Source organism: Rhipicephalus sanguineus, chromosome 8 (genome assembly GCF_013339695.2).
Source record: "Rhipicephalus sanguineus isolate Rsan-2018 chromosome 8, BIME_Rsan_1.4, whole genome shotgun sequence".
Lineage (NCBI taxonomy): Eukaryota > Metazoa > Arthropoda > Arachnida > Ixodida > Ixodidae > Rhipicephalus > Rhipicephalus sanguineus.
In genome coordinates, this window is record NC_051183.1 from 119,048,745 (window position 1) to 119,071,692 (window position 22,948).

The 22,948-nt window shown below is 47.1% G+C and overlaps 1 protein-coding gene across 1 annotated transcript; it reads left to right on the forward strand.

The window, feature by feature from the left end:
* Window positions 1-497: 497 nt before the first annotated feature.
* Window positions 498-1,559, forward strand: LOC119403467 (uncharacterized). Its single transcript, XM_037670399.1, has one exon. It carries the CDS (start codon window positions 498-500, stop codon window positions 1,557-1,559), a length of 1,062 nt encoding a protein of 353 aa, XP_037526327.1.
* The last annotated feature ends 21,389 nt before the right edge of the window (window positions 1,560-22,948 follow it).

Below are 22,948 nucleotides of genomic sequence, written 5' to 3' on the forward strand. Positions count from 1 at the left end.
CAGACAACAGTCCAGCAACAACAGCGTCGGACTCAACATCAAGAGAGAGCACGCGTTGTTTGAAAGGAATGATGGAGTTCTTAAACATCTATATACGCAGCAGAGAAGAAACTCATGAGGAGAAACAGGCCGAGGACAAACCACCACGTAATACGAGAGGGACAAGAACATATACGCTTCAAAACACCTCTATGAAAAAATGCATTTTCTGTGAGCTGACTGGACATTACACGGAAGATTGCAGAAGAAGCTTAACGATGGAACAGAAGAAAGAAGCCTTGCAGCGGGAGCGAAGGTGTTTCAGATGTACGAGACCTTACCATACGGCGAAGATATGCCGCGCCAACGTACGCTACAAGACATGCAAGGGAAGGCACGCAACATCCATGTGTCGACCACGAACATCTGGAACGTCAGCTCAACAGTCAAGCAGCGGTGGCGGACGAATACGTACAAGCGACCAACTTGATCGGGCAGACGTCAGCAAGTCCTGCAACATGCACGCACAGCAGTCTGGTGAGCACAAGTGCATACTACTGCAGACAGCCTTTCCATGGACGGAGGGAGAAGAAAGTGGGTGCTACGCAAGGATTATGCTGGACAATGGGAGCCAGAGGACATTCATCCTCAAAAGATTGTCGGGAAAACTAGGGTGCAAAGTAAAAAGATCCGAAAGAATCACCATTGGATCGTTTGGAGGAGGAGAGGTGGAACTCGACTTGAACGTCGTCGAAGTCAACGTGAAGAAGGACCCTACATCCGAACACATCACCATTGAAGCGCTCGAGATAGAAGTGATATCCTGTGACGTGCTACCATCTCCACCTTTGGCAGTACGAGAAAGAGCAAGATCTCTAGGAATTTCTTTGGCTGATGACAGTAAGAAGGCGGGCAATGACGGCGAAAATCAAGAAACTTCAATATTAATTGGAGCAGATTACTACTGGACGGTAGTCACGGGCCGCATTCGCGAGATACAGCCGAAAGTAATGGCAATATGTTGGGCAATAGCAATGGCAATGATGTTGGGATGGACGGTTCAAGGTCCTGTAGATCTTCGTTCTGTTCCACTGAAATCGTCGAGGGTTATGGTCCTCAAGGTCAGTGCCAACTCTGACACGATCACCGATGAACTGCGGAAGTTCTGGGATTTGGAAAGCATGGGAATCACGGAGAAACCCGAGGCAAAGCCAAGCGATGACCGTGTGATACAGTACATCAGAGAAACAATGGAGTTGAAGGCAGGAAGGTATCAAGTGCAGCTACCATGGAAGGAAAACATAACGTTATGTGACAACAAGGCAGTTGCAGAGAAGAGGCTTATGCAGGTGACAAAGAAATTATGGAAAAATCGCGATGACCTTCAAGCCTACGACAAAGCCATTCGAGAATACTTCGAGAAAGAAATAGCAGAAAACGTCGAAGAACCTGCCGGAAGAGACGTACGGAACAAATTTGTCTATTATATGCCCCATCAGGCTGTGATCAAGAAAGGAAGAACAACGACAAAGATACGGATCGTATTTGACGCATCAAGTCAAAACCCAGGGAATCACTGAATGACAACCTGGAAAATGGGCCAAACCTTAACCCCGATATCACCAGTTTGCTGATGAACTTTCGACAACACAGGATTGTCATGTCAGCAGACGTGGAAAAAGCGTTCCTGCAAATAGCAATACAAGAAAATGACCGAGACGCACTGAGATTTCTGTGGTGGGAAGAAATACCCAGCGAAGCTATGCCAAGCCCGGAGATAAGAACATGGAGGATGACGAGGGTAACTTTCGGCACTACACCAAGTAGCTTTCTTCTAGCGGCCACAATTCATCGACACTTGGATGACTTCGAAGAAAAGTATCACGCAGGTGTGGCGCAACTCCGAAAAGAAATATACGTCGACGACGTCTTACTAGGAGCCGATGATTACTCGACAGCTGCTAAACTGTACAAAGAAGCAAGATACATTTTTCGTGGTGCAGGAATAAATTTAAGGAAATGGACTTCAAATGACGCCAAACTACGAAATCTATTTGACGAAGAAGGAGAACATTTAGATAGAAGAATCAGAAAAGAAGGACAAATCATGGTTTTGGGATTGAAATAGAATTTTGTCGACGACCTGCTGAGCTTCCCAGACACTACGTGGCGACAGGACATGGATACAAGACAACTTTCAAAACGTCAGGTTTTGCAAGCTACGGCAAAGCTATACGACCCTTTAGGTTTTTTGACACCATTTTCTGTTAGAACAAAAATGTTGATGCAGAAGATTTGGATAGAAAACCTAAAATGGGACGACCCGTTACCAAGCCAGCACCGATCAGCGTGGAAGGATTGGGCAGATGAGCTTCAGCATCTGGATAACTTCACTATTAACAGATGCTATGACCACAACAAGCAAGCTGAGGTGAAAGCATCAACTGTACACGTTTTCTCAGATGCAAGCCCAATGGCCTACGGAGCAGCAGCATACCTCGTAACAGAATACTCAGATGGCAGCAATGAGGCCAGTTTACTCATGGCAAAAGGTAGAGTCGCTCCAATCAAAAAGATTACACAGGCAAGAATGGAGCTGTTGGCCGCCACAGTATCAGTTCGATTGGCCAGTCATATAACTGACAATTTCATCAGGAAAGCAAGAAGCGTGAGATTCTGGACTGACTCTCAAATTGTGCTTTGCTGGATCAAGTCGAGCAAGACGAAAGATCTGTTTGTTCGCAACCGCGCTGCAGAAATCAAGAACAACTCTAAAAATAGTCAATGGTGTTATGTTAAAAGTGATGAAAATCCTGCGGATTTGATGACGAGGGGCGTGAAGATGCAACATTTACTGAACAGTGAATTATGGTGGAAAGGCCCCTCGTGGATCAAGAACGAAAAACAAAGGCCTGATTATGAGATCATGCTAGAATCAGACAATGGTGACAACGAACACGACGACGAGATCGTGACAAGCCTAACTACCACCACGAGTCAAGAAAAAATAATCAATGTTAACAGGTTCGGATCGTATAAAAAGCATTGCGCGTTACAGCGTGGGTGATGCGATACATTGGAAATCTAAGAAGAGAATCGAAAACAGGTTCGCTAACAGGAGAAGAATTGGACAAGGCAGAACTGTTGCTGTTAAAGCAGGAGCAGAAGACGTTACAAAACGAAGTGACACGAATAAATGGCAAGATGAAACTGTACAGCACGGACATCTTCGAAGACAATCAAGGCGTCCTAAGAGTGCAAGGGAGGCTTCAATGGAGTGATTTAAGCTTTGATGAAAAGCATCCCATTGTTTTGCCAAGGGAAAGTCGCTTGTCAGAACTTTTAGTAGTGCATGCGCATCAAGGTACCATGCACGGTGGCATTGCATCAACACTGACACACTTAAGGACAAAGTTTTGGATTGTTCGGGGCCTACAGATGGTAAAATACGTTATAAAGAAATGCATCACGTGTAGGAAGTTTAATTCCCGACCAATGACGCAAGAAACGGCACCACTTCCAGCTGACAGGATAACGAAGACGAGGCCATTCGACATAGTTGGTGTGGACTTCGCTGGACCGCTAAATGCTCGAGAGGAGAAAGGCAGCAAAATTACGAAGTTCTACATTTGATATTTACGTGTGCAGTAACAAGAGCTGTACAACTAGAGTTGGTCAAGAGGATGTCATCGGAAGCGTTTATACAAGCGTTCAGAAGATTCGTAGCTAGAAGAGGATTGTGTACAATTTATAGTGACAATGCAAGAGCCTTCAAGAAATCCGAAAAAGAGATAAACAAAATACTAAAGATGGAAGACGAAAGGTTGTAACAGTATATCAGCAATCTGCAAGTAAAATGGAAGTTCATTGCAGAGTTGGCTCCATGGTGGGGAGGATTTTATGAAAGACTCATCAGAAGCTTTAAAACGTCAATGACAAAAGCTATAGGAGCTCGACTTCTGGATGAAGAAGAATAATGGACTGTGGTTGTTGAAGCAGAAGGAGTAATTAACAACCGGCCTCTTACTTACGTGTATGACGATCCCAACGAGCCACAACCCATCACACCGGCGGATGTTATGGGAGGCAAGCAAGTAATTAACCAGCAAGAACACGACAACACTGGTGAGAACAGTTTGCTGAATTACTGGAGTAGAAGAAAAGAGGCAATGATGACATGGTGGATCAGATGGAAACAAGAGTATTTCAGGGAGCTGAAGTGTGCTAGCAGAAAAACGGCTGGTCGCACAGCTATACAAGAATGAGATGTGCTTCTACTTGGAGAAGCGCGTAAAAGGACGCAGTGGAACCTCTGTAAGGTTGAAAAGATTTTCCCAGGCAAGGATGGACTAGTGAGGACATGTTTGCTTCGGACATCTGAAGGAAAACTGGTCAAGAGACCGATTCAGCTGTTGTATTCGCTCGAAGGCTGCATCGCTTGAATTTGGCCGGCGGGAAGATGTAGAAAACAGATTGAAGAGGGAGCTGTTGACGAGGAAGAAGAGGTGGCCAGGGGCACGCTCTACATTCTTATTCCTTTTTATGCTCGTTCTGACAACAATAAACCGAAGACGTATCGGTTCTGAGGTATCTCTGGTCCTTCTGAAACATGTATGATTAGGGAGCACATTACTTGTTCAACTTGTAGAGTCTCAAAGTCTGCGCGGAGGCGTTCTGTTATCAGCGATGTTACAGCTATTTCACCTGCTGTGTGCCCGACGTGCTTTTGTAGAGTTACACGACAAGGCAACTTAAACAGGCGCCTTGTACTGGCATGCTCGTATCCTTTTTTGGAGCATGCTTTCCTGAGCACACTCTCCCTCAGAATTGCTTTACTGCAGGCTTGCTTCTCGGAAATGAATTTCGAGACCTGTGTTTTGTAAAATTAGACAGTTTTGTAGCCTTCGTTTGCAACTTTTAGTAAACACAAAAAACAGGCGGTTTCTATGTTCCTTTTGAGAGCTTGTAGCCGTTCACGAACCGTAGTGTGCTGGCTTTGCAGCAACTGCAGTGAGTGCGTCAGACGGGAAATTTTCCGCTGCAGGTGATTCAGTGTTCTTTTTCGCCTCTTCGATTGTCCGCTTCAAATTAAGGTCTGCTTGAGACATTTGATTTGTAGTTTAGCTTGTGTGGTGCTCGCTATCAGCAGGCAGAGCAGAGACAGATGTTTCCTCCGAAAATCTGACAGGTACAACATGTTCTCTTTCACTGAAGAGATCACTCTCCAGATCTCTAAGCATGTTTTCATCTGGACCACTATTGTTGCGCGAAATGATATACTGCCATCTGTACTCCTCTACGAGGGCATGTCCTTATCCCTGGGATGCTTGCATTTTGCATATGTGAAGGGAAACTGAAGACCACTGTTGGGATAGCACTTGGCAATAAAATTCGCAGTTTAGCCCCTTTCTTGCAGTCATTTTCGTTGAGTGAAGGGAACAAACCAAAGAATGGTCGCTGGGTACCCACATGCTTTCTTTATATGACCATGAACTCGATACGGATTAGTTTAGAACATGTTCTAGTTCTGGGGACCCTTGTTGATCGCGATCAAGAAATTTGATTCGTACTGACTCTTATCGGCATCAGAAGTTGCAACACCGGCATTCAACAAATTCTTGGGGAGATAAGTGCGTTTCGGAGAAAATACGGAAGATTCAGATTACTACGCACTGAATTATGCCAAAACAGCATGCTGTCAGTGTGTTGAAAAAAAATGATGGCTAATCCCTCCGTCGTAGGAATCGCTATAACACGAAAGTGAAACGTGTCGTCACAGAAATAGTTTTTGCCTATAGTGCATTGGTATATGAGAGCTTGTACAATATCTACTGCTGTTTGGCATATATACACCGCTTGATACGGACGCATCTCACGCACGTTGACGCCTAGTGGCACGTCTCCGTACCGACGACTAACGCCCATGATCATGATTTAACCCTTGCAGTAGCTGAAGTTCTTAACATATACGTGGACACCGCTTATGGTGAATCCCGCACAAAGATGGCATCAACAATAAACACTGACACTCGAAATGCACTCCTTGAAAGTGTCGTGAAATGCGAAGACAAACGCTACGCGCGCGTTGCCTTCCCTCTAGCCTAACCATTACTTCTCACAGGGCGAGCGGGGAACGCGGTGCGATAGCCAGGCGAGCGCCGGATAGCTTTTTTTCGATATGGTTGGATGTTAAGAGCGAGGCTTGGGCTAAAGGTGCCACCTCACGGTGTGTTACAGCGTTGACGAAATTGAACTTGTATTGGAAACGAGCCGAATGGGACGGTCGTAGCAACGACGCGTGTTTTTTTCGAGCCTGGTGGCCCAGATGTTACCGCCGCGTTATAAAGGGGACGCTCATAGCATCCATCTATCAATCTAAGAGCACTGTGAGAGGAAAGTGTGAAAGATAAACAGCGCGTTCACGCAGCCACCGTAATGTGTGTGGCGGTTGTTCAGTGGGCTAAACGCCCGCCAGCCATTGTCGCTGACTGGGAGGTCGCGGGTTCGACTCCCGTCAACGGAACTTTTTCTTCTGGTTTTTTTTCTTTGCCATGTGATGGCGTTCATTTTGCTGAGGTTCTTTCGTGACGAAAATACGTCAAGAAATACGTCAATTTCGTGTTAAAGAATGTTGGGTCGGTGCCCATTGCGGCGCAGCACCACTTAGCACATCGAGATGGACGGTTGCGCCGGATTTGTTTCTAGTTTTTATTGTAAGAAACTCTATGCATCTGGGAGAGGGTGACGAGAGGTTCACGCCTCTACCTTTAACTACGATACCTTAGCCTCAGCAGTCAATCATGGCAAGGCCCAGCTGTGTGCGTCAGCGTCCACCCCCAGCCGCGCTCATCACCGACAGCGTCTAGCTCCGAGCATGCGCCTAGCCCCGCGCACAAGCCACGACACGCGCCACACTTCCACCTCGCCGTCGTGTGTTCCCACGCTGCAGCGTCCCTCTGGCGGCATTCTCATAAACTTTATGACTAAGGCTAGGAGCCAACTCACTTAGTATCCGACATCATGTGATTCAACGAGACGCACGCGTAAGAAAACGCAGCCGCCGCAGCGAGTGAAACGACCTGGCTGCTCTCTATTGTTTAAACTTGAACTGAGCGGCGGGAACAGAACACGTACAAAGGCATGAGCTATCTGCTGATCCCTGTCAACATAGGGCACGCATGACCGCGTCCAGCTGGTGAAAGTACTCAGTCACTAGAAAATAAGCTTATTTCTGCAACCCATACGGGCGCAAAAGAGAGCACGGCTTCTGGGGAATTCGGGTACCATCTAGTTAATTACGTGCCAAGATACGGCATTCAAACTATTGATTTTTGAACCTTCAATTTTGTAACACCCGTGTACATGACATCACATATGACGTAATATGTTGCGCCTTCGTGTCACTGCTTTCTATCGGTGGCAGCTACCACAGTCAGTCACGGAATAAGCTCCCACGTTTGAATTTAGACGATTTAGGGTACTATGTAGACAACTACGGGAGAGTATACATTATTGCTAAATATGGAGTGAAAAGGGCGTCTTTTTGTCCTAGAACAATAATTGTCATCGGCTTGCTTGCGTGTCGTTCCTTGAAAACTCGGCGCTCGGCACTTTCCTATCAAGAATGCTGAGTCACGCTGATAACGCGTATGCCGTTCGCTACCACGAAATGGTGGCCGCGGCCATAATGCAAGGACAGACACCATGAGGAATATCGTTTTGGGACAAAAAACACCGTTTACTCTCGTGATTTTTTAGAGGGTAGTAAGGTTTTTTCACCGTCAACACATCAGACACTTACGAAGCAATGTTTATTCAACGAATACACGCAAGTGCTACATCCGCTTACATGCTAAAACTTATAAATAGCTGTCGTATGGCTTTAACACACCCTAGAGGCAATGTTCCGCAAAATGCAATAATACACGCTACACACTGCAAAGGTACTGTACAGCAGGAAATAACGTTAACTAAAGCATCGTACCTCTGAAGCACTTGTAGAAGGAGGCAGGCTGTGGTGGTCGAATTGTTTCCTTTTTCGTTCCTGCGCATGCAATCTACGGATACTGCGGTTTTTGCTCACGCAGTGGGAAACTTCGAGTGTGCCAGATCCTAAAAAAGATATGAACATCATTCGCTTTTAGTGCTCCAATTGTTGCGCACGTCTCGTGTAAATGTGGAAAGTTGCACAGAGTTTTCGCGGTTTCTGTGTGGGGTTCAACTTGGCAACGGACAGGTACAAATCTCTTTCGACCGGTCAAAAGTGGCGGTGTATCTGATGTCACTTATACCTAAATGAAACCCTCAGCATGTTTGTATTTGTTAGAGACCAAACCAACGACTTTTTGAGAGCAATCATAAAAACAAGCTTGCTTGACTCTTTACCCGGTTTTGTACTATCATCTTAGGCTATAAGTAGACCAAGCGTTCGTGGTTTTCTCCGTGAAATTCTGTCTTCTTTTCGACATCTTGAATGCACAGTTTTCATTAGAATATTTCAGTGGAATTGAACAAAAAAGATATGTAAATATCTTATACAAGTTATGCTACCAGTGCCAATGTATTGCGCAGTCCATGAAATTGGATCCAAAGGGAATGTTCTTATGAGTGTAAAGAAGATGTCATTAAGGGCGTAAAAAAGCCATTATTCTTTGAACTACATAGAAGCATACTTCCTGTCAAGCCTTGGCTAGAGCAAAATATAGGCCGCGTATCTGCGTGGTTCGCTGCAAATGTCGTCTAGAGACAATAGAAGAGGCGCTGCGTGAGATATGGACGCCATCTGGCAATACGTCGGGAAACATGAGTGCAGTGCTGCGGGCTGGTAGTCCCGGCAAAGCAGTAGGCGAAGACAGGCGGTGACGAACACGACCGGCGGGGACGCCAGCCAGCCCAAACACGCGGTTTGGTGCGAAGCGCTGAAGCAGAAGAAACGTCCGCACTCAACGAGTACTCTTCACACACTTTTATTTACAGATCACCTGGGTAAAACAGGAATGCCAGAGCGGCACCCCATGGCATTCGTACAGTGCAATACAGAACCGAAACCGAAACACAACAATGAGCTCGTGGAGCGGGCACGGAGGAAGGCAAGTTTCAACGCAGTCGCATTTTCAGCACAGCTTAAGAAACTAGGGTCTTAAGAATTAGGTATGTATGCATTTTCTATTAAAGCAACACACCACCTAATGCTTACCTAGTGATGTTGCGCCTCAGATACGCGTAATATTTGCTTTTCGATCAACAATGTACACAAGTATGAACCTAGTCAGTCGTTCAAGATGGCTGGCCCTTGGGCAAGTGGTTCAACTTTGGTCGAGTGGCTGAACCGAGTGACGTGCCGACAAACAGAAAGACAGACCAAAATTTCACCGTTTAAGTTTCCCAAGAAAAACTATCGTCTTTAAAAGCATTATTCGTCCCCTGGAGTATAAATTGTATGATGTGCAACAAACCAGAAACGATAGAACACATATTTTTGGATTGTTGAGACGCAGTCTTTTTATGGGCATTCTTCAAAGCACTTTACTGAAAGAATTACCGGTTAGTCCCTATGGTATTTGCTTCCTTCCCCTAACAAAACAAGTTTCCCCTAAGACATAGTTATGCTGGTATGCATGCTCGTTGCGTTAGAGAGTATTTCTTCAAATATGGAATATATTTAGGAGAAACTAATCTAGTTCAAGAAGAACTACCAATACGGATGTCTATGTTAGATGATCTAGTTTCATTGAAGCAGTTTTATATCTTCGACAGGTTCACCTTTCCAAACAGCACCATCATTGTTATGCGTGTTGTTTGTGTTTTGTGTGTTGAATATGTATGTTTGTGACATGAAACTGAAAACTATCAGTAAAAAAGAAGAAAAAAAAATTCGCGATAGCTCGGTGGGCTAACCCCCGCCAGCCATGGTCGCGGACCTAGAGGTTATGGGTTCGACTACTGACACCGGAACTCTTTCTCATAGTTTTTTTTTCTCTTTTCCATCAGATGGCGTTCATTTTGCTCACGTATATTCAGGACGGAAATGCGTCATGAAAGTCTTGGTGAACACCGCCATAAAACACTTTCGTGTCAAAAGGCGCGACTTTTTGACGCGTGCAACAGCGGAAAGTGATAACGCATCAAGTAAAAAAGCAGAAATATCTCACCGATGTGAACTGCGTCTTATCCCAAAAAGCTACATGTTGAAACTAAAGGAGTATTTTTTTGCATTTGACGCTGAATATACGAGTCGAGTCGAGTCGAAAAAACTTTATTGCAAGGGAATTCAGGACCTCGCAGGCCCCCTGGGTCCCCGCACGACCCCACCACACTCAAACGCTCATGTCTAATAAGTCCATGACGCTGGCAGCCCGGCGGGCGGCGATCTTCTGCCTTGCCGGGACAGTGGAGCCTAGCGAGGTCTCCCAGTCCCAGGTTTTGAGTGGCACCGACCCGCCGGGAGGAAGAGAAGACGGACAGGCCAGGAGAATGTGGGTTAGGTTTGCCCTTGGTGCATTGCACAGAGGGCAGGAAGGTGGGATGGGTCGGTAGTGGGAGAGGAGGGAGGGGGTAGGTAAAGTCCGCGTTTGCAGACGGCGCCATAGGTGCTGTTCCCTGGTAGTAAGGGAAGTGTGGGTGGGTGGGTATATTTGCCTTTCAGCACGAGCATTCGCAGTGAGCTCAGCAAAGGTACACGCACGCTCCTTCGAGAAACCCTCCATGAGATCCACCTGTGAGATCCACGACCCTCGGGCTAAAGAATCGGCAGCCTCATTGCCAGGGTTTCCCGAATGCGCGGGCACCCAGATGAGCTCAGCGCTGCGGGAGGAAGGGGGGTTCTGGGTCAGCATGTGGTATGTGGTAGGGTGAACTCTGCCCCTAGCATAATTTAGCAATGCAGTTTTTGAATCACTGAGGATGTAAGTAGCATTGGAACTGCCGAGCGCTAGCGCAATAGCGATCCCTTCCGCTTCTTCTGGGTTTGTTCCATGAGGTAATTCTTTTATTAATAGAGGGGTGTTCGGTGTGTAGGGCACCGCTGTGGCTCCGTGCTGATCGCATGCAACATCCACCCAGATACCATCCCGTTCCTCACCGTATGCTTTATCGAGAGTTGCTGCTCTGACTTTCCGTCGCTCGCGGTTTCGGTCGGGGTGCATGTTACGGGGGAGCGGTCTAATACAGAATGTTTCGCGAATTTCCTTGGGTAGGGATTTCAGGGATTCATGATTGGCGGGGATGCGAATTTGGTGCTGTGAAAGTATATGTCTTTCGGTAGGGGTGCTGGCTAATCGGAGATATTGTGCCTGCAAATGTGCGTCGGTTAATTCTTGTATGGTGTTATGCACACCTAACTCTACCAGGCGTTCGTTACTGGTGTTTTTTGGGAGGCGGAGCGCTGCCTTGGTGGCTTGTCTGATTATAGAGTTAATTGTTTGGACTTCGGTCACATTAAGGTTGAGGTAGGGTGTAGAATACAATACTCTACTCATGGTATACGCGTGTACCACTCGCAGAGTATCGGCTTCTCGCAGGCCGGGATCTTTACCTGTCACTCTGCGTATTAGCTGCGTGGTAGCTGCCAGCGTGCTCTTTAAGCGTTTGATGGTTTCGGTATGTTTCCCATCTTGCTGCAGGTAGAGCCCCAAGATGCGAATGGTAGGGACCTGAGGGATCTCCCTACCCTGTACGCAGATTTTGATGGAAGTGTGGTTTCTGTTACCTTTTGGTGGAATCAAGAAAAGTTCTGATTTTTCTGGTGAACAGCTGAGGCCTACCTTGGCGACCTCGTCCTGTATTACCATTGCAGCTGTTTGTAGTGTTTCTTCGATTTGGGCTTCCGATCCATATGTAGTCCACAAAGTAATATCATCTGCGTACAGGGTATGGTCAAGATGGGGGATGTCCTGCAGCTTCCGCGCAAGCGGAATAAGTACTGCATTAAAAAGGAAAGGGGATAGCACCGATCCTTGCGGGGTGCCTATGTTAGCTAGTGTGTAGCGGCGTGTACGAAGATTGTCTACACACATGGTGGCCGTTCGGTTTTGGAGGAAAGCCCTTATATAGTTATAAGTCCTTTGACCAATCCTTAGGTCTATCAAAGCATTTAGAATGGCTTCATGTTTGGCGTTATCGAATGCTTTTTTGAGGTCAATTGCCAGGACAGCTTTGGTATGTGTAGGTATGAGGGGATCCAGAATAGCTGTTGTGAGCTGAAGCATGGCATCTTGCGTGGATAGTCCTGATCGAAAACCAATCATTGAGTCTGGATATTGACCGGTATCGTCCATGTGACCGTTAAGTCTAGCAAGAATGACTTGCTCTAAGAGTTTACCCAGGCTAGAATTAAGTGAAATAGGTCGCATATTTTCTGCGGTAACTGGTTTGTTAGGCTTCGGTATAAGGATGACCCTTCCATGTGTCCATTCCTCTGGCAGTGTGCCGCTCCGCCAATGCGTGTTGAAAATATCAGTGAGATCTCGCAGGGAGTTATCATCTAGGTTTCTAAGAGCGGCATTTGTTATGCGATCTTCGCCTGGAGTGATGCTGCGGAGTCTATGAAGGGCTGCTCGAACTTCGTCTATTGTGATGTCCTTGTCCAGTTCACTGTTTGGTGGGCCGGCGAAGTCCGGCAAAGGAATGGGAGTGCCCGGCGAGGTATGGAGGGTCTTAAGCTTCTGTAGTAGTGCTTCTGTGTCGTATTTATGATTGCGTGTTAGTCGAGCAACAAGATTCCTATTATGCTGTTTACTTTTGCTGGGATCAAGAAGATGTTTTAAAAGATGCCATGCGCGAGTGGTAGTAAGATTGCCTCTGAGATCCTCGCATATCTGCTGCCAATTCTGTCTACAGAGTTGTTGGCTGTATTCGTGAATCTGCGTTGATAGCTCAGATATCTTACTTTGGAGCTTCCTATTGCGTTTTTGATGAGCATATCGTTTCATGAGACTTTCATGTGCTTCTATCAATGGGCCAATTTTGAGTCCATAACTGGAACTTGGTGTTCCGGGATATACTCCATCGTGCATGCCGCTTGATCCTCAAGAACCTGTGCTGTCCATGTGTGCGCATCCATCGGCCCTGTTTGCTGATTTCTTTCCCGCTGCTTTATAAAGTTTCCCAGTTAATTAGTTTATGTTTCGTTTTCGCTCGAGATGCTTGGGGACCACTGAGTTTAACTTCAATAATATAGTGATCACTGCCTAAAGTATGTGTCGTTCTATTCCATTCTAGGTTTTGGATGCGCCTACCCATAGTGAGATCCGGACTTGTGTCCATCATTCCTGTTGTTCCTTGTCTGGTTGGACAATCAAAATCGTTGAATACCGTGAGCTGTGCCTGCTGAGTTTGTGTCATCAATACCTCACCTCTGCCAGTAGTTTTCTTGTATCCCCAATCGATGTGAGCGCAATTAAAGTCTCCGGCCACTATGAGTGGAGTCTTATTTGCCGCTGCGGTGATTTGTGCTATTAGCTGGGCGCAGCGCGTTGCTGGCATGCTAGGTGGACTATAGATATTGGCAATAAGTAATGAATCTTGTCGGATGTCGGACCTCAAGGACAACATTGTGGACTATATGAGGGAAATTACGTTGTGTATACCTTATGACGCGCTTGGTAAAAGTGGACACAACCGGAGCACTATCATTTGGCGAGTGATAAGCAGTGTAGCCTGGGGGCGATATGTTAGTCTTAGGGTCCTGTAGGAGAATCAGATATGGTGGGTGCTCTTCGTTTAGTATCAGCTGAATTAGCGCTTCTCGCTTACGGCGTATGCTGCGACAGTTCCAATGCCAAATTTTTAAAAGTGGAGGTGTTTTAGAATTAGGTTAATCACCTGCCATTTTGCTGCCCAGCAGTATTGGAAATAGGAGGGGAATATGTTGTGTGAGATGACGACGCCGCCTGCACATGGCTGCTTGCCTCCGCCACCATTACGCCCAATTGTGCCCTTAGTTGGGCACACAAGGTGTCTAGTTTGTTATCTAAAATTTTGAAGCGCTCATCAATAATGCAGTCGATCCGAGCTTCGACAGTTGGGAATCGGGTCTCGATTGTTTGGACGCGATTTTCGAGGAACTGCTGAAATTCATCGTGCATCTGTTTTTGAAAATGCGCTAGTTTCGCTGTTAATTTTGCCTCAAGTTGGCTTCAAACTTAGCCTCCAGCTCAGCTGTTTTGCCTGATTGCTCCAATTCAGCTGTTTCTTCTGATGACGGAGGAACTCCCTTTCTTTTCTTTTTTACAGGTGGTGTGGGGGTTGGGGATTCTGTGGCAGGTAAACTCTGACTGCCTATGAGTGAAGGGTGACCAGGGGGCGGGTGTGAGGGTTGGGTAGTGGCCTGTCGTAAGCCTCTTACCTCCTCTCGAAGGCGGGCCAGCTCCTCGTCTCGGGGGTCTGGTTTACTGGTGACTCGTTCTGCCCTTGTGAGCTCCTCAGGGGTCTTCTGTGGGGCTGATGGATGCCATCTTGGGAAGCCCTCTTCGTGCAGCTGCTGTCTCCCGGTAGGTTCCCTGCGGGCTGGTGGCTTCGTTGTGATCTGTCGCTGTTTTGCTTTACACCACCCGGTTCCTGTAAGGTGCTCTCCGCCGCATAGGATGCATCGGGGCACGCAGTGACGACTTCTATCTTCCCCGTGATCTTCCCCGCACCTTGGACATCTCGGTTTCTTCTGTTCCGGGCACACATCATATCTGTGTCCAGGGGCTCGGCAGTTTGTGCAGGCTTCTGGTCGCGCTTTGTATGGCGTGCACAGGTGCCCTCCCCCATAGTAGATGATTCTACGGGGGACGGGTCCCTGGGAAAATGGTATAAGGATAGACATGGACTTGCCCATCCGTCTTGCTAGGAGGATTCCGGCTTCCGGATTTCTCGCTTGCAGTTCTTGTAGAAGCTGTTCTTACGTTTCATCCCAAAAAGCGTTGGATATCACGCCTCGTACAGTTTCCGCTGCAGGGGCTATGTACGCGGCTATCACGTACGCTTTTGCATTTAAGGTGATGCTCCTTATTTTAACCACGTTGAGCGCTGTTTCCTGGTTTGTTGTGGCTACTGTGCACGTATTGTTCGTTGGGTGAACGCGTATTTCCACTTCTGTGTCCACCGGTATCTTCGCTGTGGCGCAAAGGCAGCGTAGTAGCAGCTGCCGCTGTATGTTGGGCATGAAGAGGTCTCCCTGTGAGCGGAAAATCACCTTGATGGCATGCTGCAGCAGTGGAGCCATTTGCCGACTTCTGCGCGTCACTTGCTGCGTTGCACGCAGCTCCGCCGGGTTCGGGCGGTACGTAGGACGCCTCGCCGACGCGGTGAGCGTTTCGGTGCGTTCCTCCGGTGCTTTCTGTTTTTCGCTCGCTTCGGGTAGATCCTGCTTGCGCGCTTTTGACTGGGACTTGCCTCGATAGGTACCGATGATCGTAGTCCAGTCTTCTGCATCGTAGTCTTCTTCCCGGAGGGTGGTTCCTTCGACTTGAACAACGTCCATCGTATCGGTGCGCCGCCGAGCTAAGCCTCGCGCTTGGCTCAGCGCGGCTTGTGCGGCGTGCCGGTCTTCTCACTAAATGTGGCTGGTTCGGCGCAAGGATAACCAAACTTGGTGGGTGGCCTGCACTCACCTTCCGGTAGCGTAAAACTAAAATTGGTGATCCTTGGTGCTCATTTACCAAAGCGGCCGCATCGGTTTTGCGGAGCCGATGTAACATGCATCCGCACCCGCCGACGACGAGACGCTCTCTCTTAGATGTGAAGCATCTTATCAAACACGTCAACACTGTAAACAAGCCAAACCACGAATGTGCGGAAGCCCCGCCTCCATAGCCTTCGCTCCACGATACCGTCTTTCTGAATATACGGACACAATGTGGGACTACATTCATGAGCGGTGGCCTTCTCTTCGTTGACAATAAAAGTCCATAGAGAAAGAAAAAAAAGTTAAGAGAGGACACTCCACGAAATCTGGCCTCAGGAAGCACTTCACGACTACGTAACGAACTAGTGCTCTCACCAAACGCCAGCGGGCGTAAGTGCGAAAAAAAACGTCACCATCAATGCAACAGAATCGTTTTTACAAAATAATAATAATACGCCCAAATTTGGCATGTTCTTTATACATAAGAACAACTTATTCAACACACCTCACGTCGGTATTTTTCTAGTGCCGTACTGTCATAAACACCACCTACAATTCGGGTACAAGCCATAAACGCAAGCGCGATGAACAAAACCGTAGTGTATTATGATGACCTGAATATCTTTCTATTATAACTTAATCGAAATAAAAATTACATCAGGACCTCAATTCGCACGAACTATTGAACTAGACAAAATAGGGAATCGCTAAATCAAAACGACAAACAATAGCTTTGCAATTTGGGCGAAGAAAAGTGGTCTGAAAGCATTATCTTCCGCCCTAGCCAAACGACGCTTACGCAGAGCAGTCCAAATTTCGCGCCAGTGAAACCGAAACAGGAAGCACAGGCCACTTGCTCTCAACGACCACCAGGAGCGCTAGGGTCGATTGGCCGGCTGGGGTGTATGGGTGTCCCCTCTTAACTTTTAGGGGCGAAGCTCCTTAGGGTGTGGGTGTGTCCCTCCTCTGTAGTATGTAGTAATAGGTAGCCACCTCTAGTTCTTGGAGTGTTCACTAGATTAAGCAATAAAAATTCACAGCGTACATGTAAAATTAAAGTGAACTGGAAGTCGCCATAACTCTCATCTGCCCTTTAGCATAAACGCTCCCGATCTCACGTCGTTGATGATGCACTGGGCATAATTTACGGAAGATTTATCTATGACGCGTGTCATTGGTGGAAGGCAATCGTTAGATTTAGTGCGGCGACGTACGCTAGGGTGACCGTTGTAATGAAGGTACCACGAAAACCAACCGTACAATAAAAGTTCGACGTTTAATACATACACGGTGTTTCTAACGTGTTTACTTGATCATATACTGGGCGAATTACTCGGAGTATTCACGGTTTACCGACGATTTCCTCTGGAGCTTCGCCCCACTCATCATCATTCACCCCGTGCATATGCTGCGGATTTTTCCTTCTTTCTCTATTAGTTGTCCGCGAATATACTACTGTGAGAGAGCAGCTTGCCATGCCGAAAGTAAATACGAGTGTACATTACGAACTGCTCTAACCGATACGCAATCGCGTCAATATAGCCAAATTGAAAAGGACACACCTAGCTTAGGTCAATTTTGAAAGCCTACATGCTCGGTCGGGTGTAAATTCGGAGTTCTGTTTAACTATATGAATAGATTTACATGTAACCTGCACAATAGTAACCACTGCAAAAAAATCAAGTTTCCGTTCCATCCTTTAGGCAATCTTCTACAAAATATATGAATCGTTCAAACGTTGCAGCATAAATATATTCTACGAGTTCCTATGTCACCAATCAAGGGCGAGCTTCAACAAGAAGAACCACTGGTAACCACAGCGATGAACCACAGCGAGTTTTAGGGGCGAAGCTCCTTAAAGCGGCACCCGTTCGTCCCTCGCAGTGCGTAACCAGTCGTATCGCTAGTACCAGATCTTGACCTCCAAGGTGGTGCCGGTGGGAGATTTCTCCTGTGCGTTGTTGAACAATAAAAAATTCGCAGCGTGCGCGTTAACTAAAAGCCGGATTCTTCTGTCTCTCATTCCCCATTAGCAGCCATTGGCATGTTCCAGTAGGAAACGTTAGTAGAAGTAGAAGTGTAAGTGTTAGCTAAAAGCCGACTCCTTGTCTCTCATTCCCATTAGCAGCCATTGCTTACCTCCAAGGTAGTGCCTGGTGAGATTTCTCCTGTGCGTGATTAAACAATAAAAATTTTGTTCAAAACGCCGTTGATTGATGAAATAAACCAACGAAAGATGCCAGATGTTTTCTAAAAGCAAAACGAAAAGACGCCAGCTGCTTAATGAAAGACGCCAGATGTTTTCTAAAGCAATGGCTTTCTAAACAATGAAAATTCACAGCGTACACGTAAAATTAAAGTGAGCTGCAAGTCGTCATAACTCTCATCGAACCTTTAGTATAAACGCGCCCGATCTCACGTCGGTGATGATGTACTGGGCAGAATTCGCGGAAATTCACGGTTTACCGATGAACCTCCGCAGCTTCGCCCACTCATCATCATTCACTCCGTGGATATGCTGTGATTTTTTTTATTGTAGGTTACGTCCTTCATTAGAACGCCGCTTTCGCGGGACTTCAACATGTTAACGCGATAGCGTTAAAAAACTCGTTTCGAATCAATTCCGGTATCGGTGTCGGCGGTGGCGGCGGCTGCGTCTTTGGTTGTGAGCGAAAAAGCAGCGTTGTCCGTGAGCGAAAATTCGACGTAGTTGCAAATAAAGACATGAGCCGGTGGGCGTGCGCAATTTCACTAAACCTTGCGGCAAGGTTTAGGTCTGCACATAGAAGCGAAGGTAGGCTAGCGATTGGGAAGGCGATGCGAACACGGGATGATTACACTAGCTTGTTGCCGCCGCCTCCGAGAGAGACAGCCGCGCGGTAAGGTCGCATCATCTCTTGGAGGCCTTGCGACAATGCTCCGCAGTTTTCCCGCCGTTTCTGAGCGATGGCGTGATCACGTCGCACGTATGTTCTCTTACAAACACGTAGTGGGTGCATCGCTGCCTACTTACGACAAAGGACACACACATTATTGCGCGCATTCTCTTACACACACGTAGAGGGTTCATCAATACTTTGAAAGAAGTGTCACGCCACCGGAATGTTGACACGCATGTGACGCATTCTGTGCATTCGCAATTCCTTTGGCTGGAGTGGCTGAAAGTGTGGGTGCAGTGTGTGTGTGTGGGTGTACAATGAGTCAACTCAACGCGTACGGACGCAGAGAGAACCGAGGCGCACGACACTGTCTATATATTTCATCAATAGTGCACCAGCGCACAATAATCGCTCGCACATAGGACACAGAAAGCAATCTCGTCAAAAAGCGTTGTTGAAGAGGGCGGAAACATTTAGCCTACAGGTACGTGTGTGTGTGGGGGGGGGTGCGTGGTGCGTGTGTATGTGTGTTTGTGTATGGGTGTGTGTGTGTGCGCGCGCGCCCGAATATTCTTCTGGCGTTCAGCTCTTAAAGGCGATGCTTAAGGGTGCGCCAAATGTTTGTGACATGACCACCGTCTTTTATGTTTACAACCTCCATGAGTTCTTGGAACGGGCACATAGAAGCCGCATCCCGATACTACGGAAGTGGCTGTTCAGCATTTAATTGTGGCAAGGCATATTTTTTCTGCTGTGTACAAGCCTCCATTTTAGCTTTACATCTTGTCCTATTGAGGGCTTTTAAATGCGCCAGATTTTCTATGACGACTGAACAAGAAAACTGTTTATGCCTGCCTGTGTCACGTAAGGCGATATTCGCCACAAAGAAGCAAATGCATGAAAGAAAATCTATTTTCTTGGTGTTGCTAGTTTTGTACCCAGGCTTGGAACCTTGTTATACGCAATCAATAGCTGCCGTTCCATAGCGGCATTTGTGGTACTGTTATGCTCCAGAAACACTCCTTGTCCGAGGAATCTAACGTGATAGCTGTAGAGAGCTCGTTTCGCAGACCTGCCGCCGTCGGTGTCGGTGACGGCGTTGCTTGTGAGCGAAAAATCACCCGTGACCGAAAAATCGAGAGAGATGCAAATAAAATAAAGAATAAATACCTTTGGTCCCGCTGAGATCAATCCCGGCCGTTTGCGTGGTATGCAGGTGTCCTACCACAAAGCCACTGTGTTACCTGCAACTGCATCAAAAAAAAAAAAAGAAACACTACATAAATTTCATGTAGTGGAAGGAGTCTCCTTAACGCATTTTGTTTGGCAGGTGTCACGACGAAAATGAGCCCATTCGGCGATTTGTAGGCGCATAGGCGAGGCCATCAAACTACGGCTTTTGCGCGATGCCGTGATTCGATAAAAGCCGGGATAGTGCACCTATCGCCGCGAAAAACACACACAAACTTGCAAACAGCTCCGAAAATGGACAACTAGGTCCATCTAGCGGAAAACATATCAAGCAAGCAGCAAACATTAGACTAAAGTGCTACCATCTGCGAGGCATTGCTAGAAACATGTCTCGACTCTGGCACAGGGAAGGACTTTAGATAGAAAACCCCTACCATTACTACAGATACATCTCACGCGCACGTGTGTGTCTGTGTGCGTGTGTGTGTAACAACACACATTATTAAGCATGCACTTAGTGGTTGAAGTGCGCTCTAGGGGCCAGATTTCGCTATCGCGTTCAACTCTTAAAGGTGAAGCTCAGGAGTCCCCCAATTTTTTCATCTCTTCCAGTCATCATACCCTGAAGGTTTACCTTGTTTGATTTCACATTATATATTGTTTATTGCTTGACTGTTGACTAGCACGAATTATATTTAGCACTTAACAAAGTAAATATCATTTATTGCAGCTTGACGCACTAATTTAGTTCATCTTTGTTACACCTTGCATACTGCCACGTGCGTTTCTTATTATTACTTTTGCTGTGATCGGTTTTCGCCCACAAGGACTGTCAGCAACGCTCAGCGCAAACCGCGCCTCATTGTTCGAGAAGCTTCGCGATTATTGTAGATCGTTTTGCTAAGATTGCGCGCAAGACGAGAACACTCGATCTTATTCTAGCGCTGGCGAGACAACCAGCGATAAGGCTGGAATATTCGATGGCACATGTACAAATGCCGACGTGCTTCGCCGCTGGTCAGTCGATCGACAGCCGACGCTTTTTTCACCGCTATCAGTGCATACCGTGTGTATAGATGTAAATTAACTTTCCGTTTCTCGGCCACAAGTTCGGCCAAATAAAGAGTTTCATCTTGGACACGTTGCCTGCGGTCTTCGTCTACGTCACGACCCCGTGACAATACAAATAAATGGAGTCCGAAGGCTTTTTATTTGGTTTTCTAGGTGGAACTATACAGACTATATTTGAGTAAAGACTGCCTCAGTTTTCTTGAAAGCGCCTTGAGAAAATGCCGAATAATCGACGAAAATACTCTCATCAATCAGGACTGAACAAATAATGGCTCAAGTAGTGAACAATTAATCGTAATTTATTTAAAATAAAAAAAAAATAGCGCCGAAGCACTCCACACAAATTGTTCACCAGGGAAGCTGGGAGATGCGGCCCCGGCGTTTATCACGTGCTAGCATCTTTCGAAGTGTATCGTGTTGTAGTTTTTCGTTTCTCTATGACCCCATTTAAGAGACGTGTGCCTCGAACCTTGCGTTTGAAGAACTTAGCTTAAGTCCATATTAAGAACATCTAAAAACTTCATCGGTAGCTATTTATGCTGCGGTGGCTTTTGTGCGGCGGCTATACATGCTGATAAAACCTGAGGAGAAACTAGTGTCAGCACGGAGACCCTTGGAGGCAGCCTGGGCTAGCATTCATTTTCCATTACAGTTTCCGCGCACTCACGGACTCACATACCACCAACATGCCCCGCTTCCAAGCCACATACGGCTTCACTGTAGAAACTTATGGACCGCCCCTGCTGGGTTTGCTTGAATAGAGAAGCAACCTCATTTGCGAATACCTGTGACTGGCGAGTCCACGGACGTTCGCGTACCCTTGTGAAGTACGTCGAAGACAGCCCCTCCACGACAGCATTTCCATTCGTTAAATCGAACCGTACCAATCCGAGAATTCATAGCGAACCCTATCCGAAAAACAGCGTTTCCAGTGCCTCCCAGTGCCTTTCATTGCCCTGGGTGGCACTGGAAACGCTGTACAGTGTGCGCCAGTATTCTACAGCGCTCTGGGAGGCGCTGGGACAGACTGTACAGCGTGGGCAGTGCCGCTCAGTGCGCCGAAAGACACTGGAAATACTGTACAGTGTGGCCCAGTGTCTTACAGCGCACTGGGAGGCACTGGCCACGCTGTGCAGTGTCTGCCCGCGCACTGGGAATACTGGCGGCACTTCGGAAAATCTACGCGCACTGGGTGGACCTCGAATAAGATTTGATAGTGGATCGCAAGATTTCGGAAGATATTTGCAAAATATTTGCAAAATATCATTCTACTTTGTGTCCTACACATATCAAGCTTTAGTTTTAGCTAAGCGACTGACGTACGTATACGCTGAACACATTCATCTGTCGAGCAAGAGCGCGTGCGCATTCGCTGAAATGTGTGATCGAGCGTCATGAACGCAGTTCATATAACTGCATCGAAACAACTTATCATTCGCAATACAATATGACGTTAGTATTAGTCTGATAATCAACATCAGCCGACTCTAGCAGTCAGTCTTTCCATATTGGCTCGTACCGCTGAAAGCCACACGTCACCGGCAGCAGTTAGCCGCTGTAACGCTCAACATCGGCGTTTTTAGCTTCTAACCTGTTTAGTCAAAGATGCAGATATGACCTCGCTTGAGCCAGTTATAATCTAAATTCGGTTTAGACGGCCGTGGTCCACGCAGAACCTGGTGGATCCTTCCTTTTTCTCGACCAGCACAACTGGACAGGCTCAGGGGCTGCTGGACGGCGATATTATTCTACGTCTAAGCATACCGTCTACCTGCTGATCAGTGATACGGCGTTCAGAAGTCGACACGAGGTATGGACGCTGTCGCAATGGTGCTTGTTGACCGGTATCAATAAGGCGAGCAACTGCTGACGTTCGGCGTAGGGAACGCTGGTCGTAGTCAAAGGAGGCTCAAAAACGCTGGAGGAGTCGCACGATCTGATACTCCTGCACAGGCGTAAGGTGGGCATCGACGGCTTTGCAAAATACGTCCATAGGAGCAGGTGCGTCAGTTGCAGAAGTGACGGCGCAAGGCTGTAGTGATGCTATATCCGAAAATATTGTATCGTCGAAAATGTCATCAAAAGCTGCGAGGTTCCCCAGACGTTCGCGGTGTAGTAGGAGAAACGGGCAAGCAGAGGCTTTGCACGCGTGAAGTGCCGCAGGACCATTGCAACTTTTGATGACGGTGAACGAGAGGAGAAAGGTACGCTGACCCGC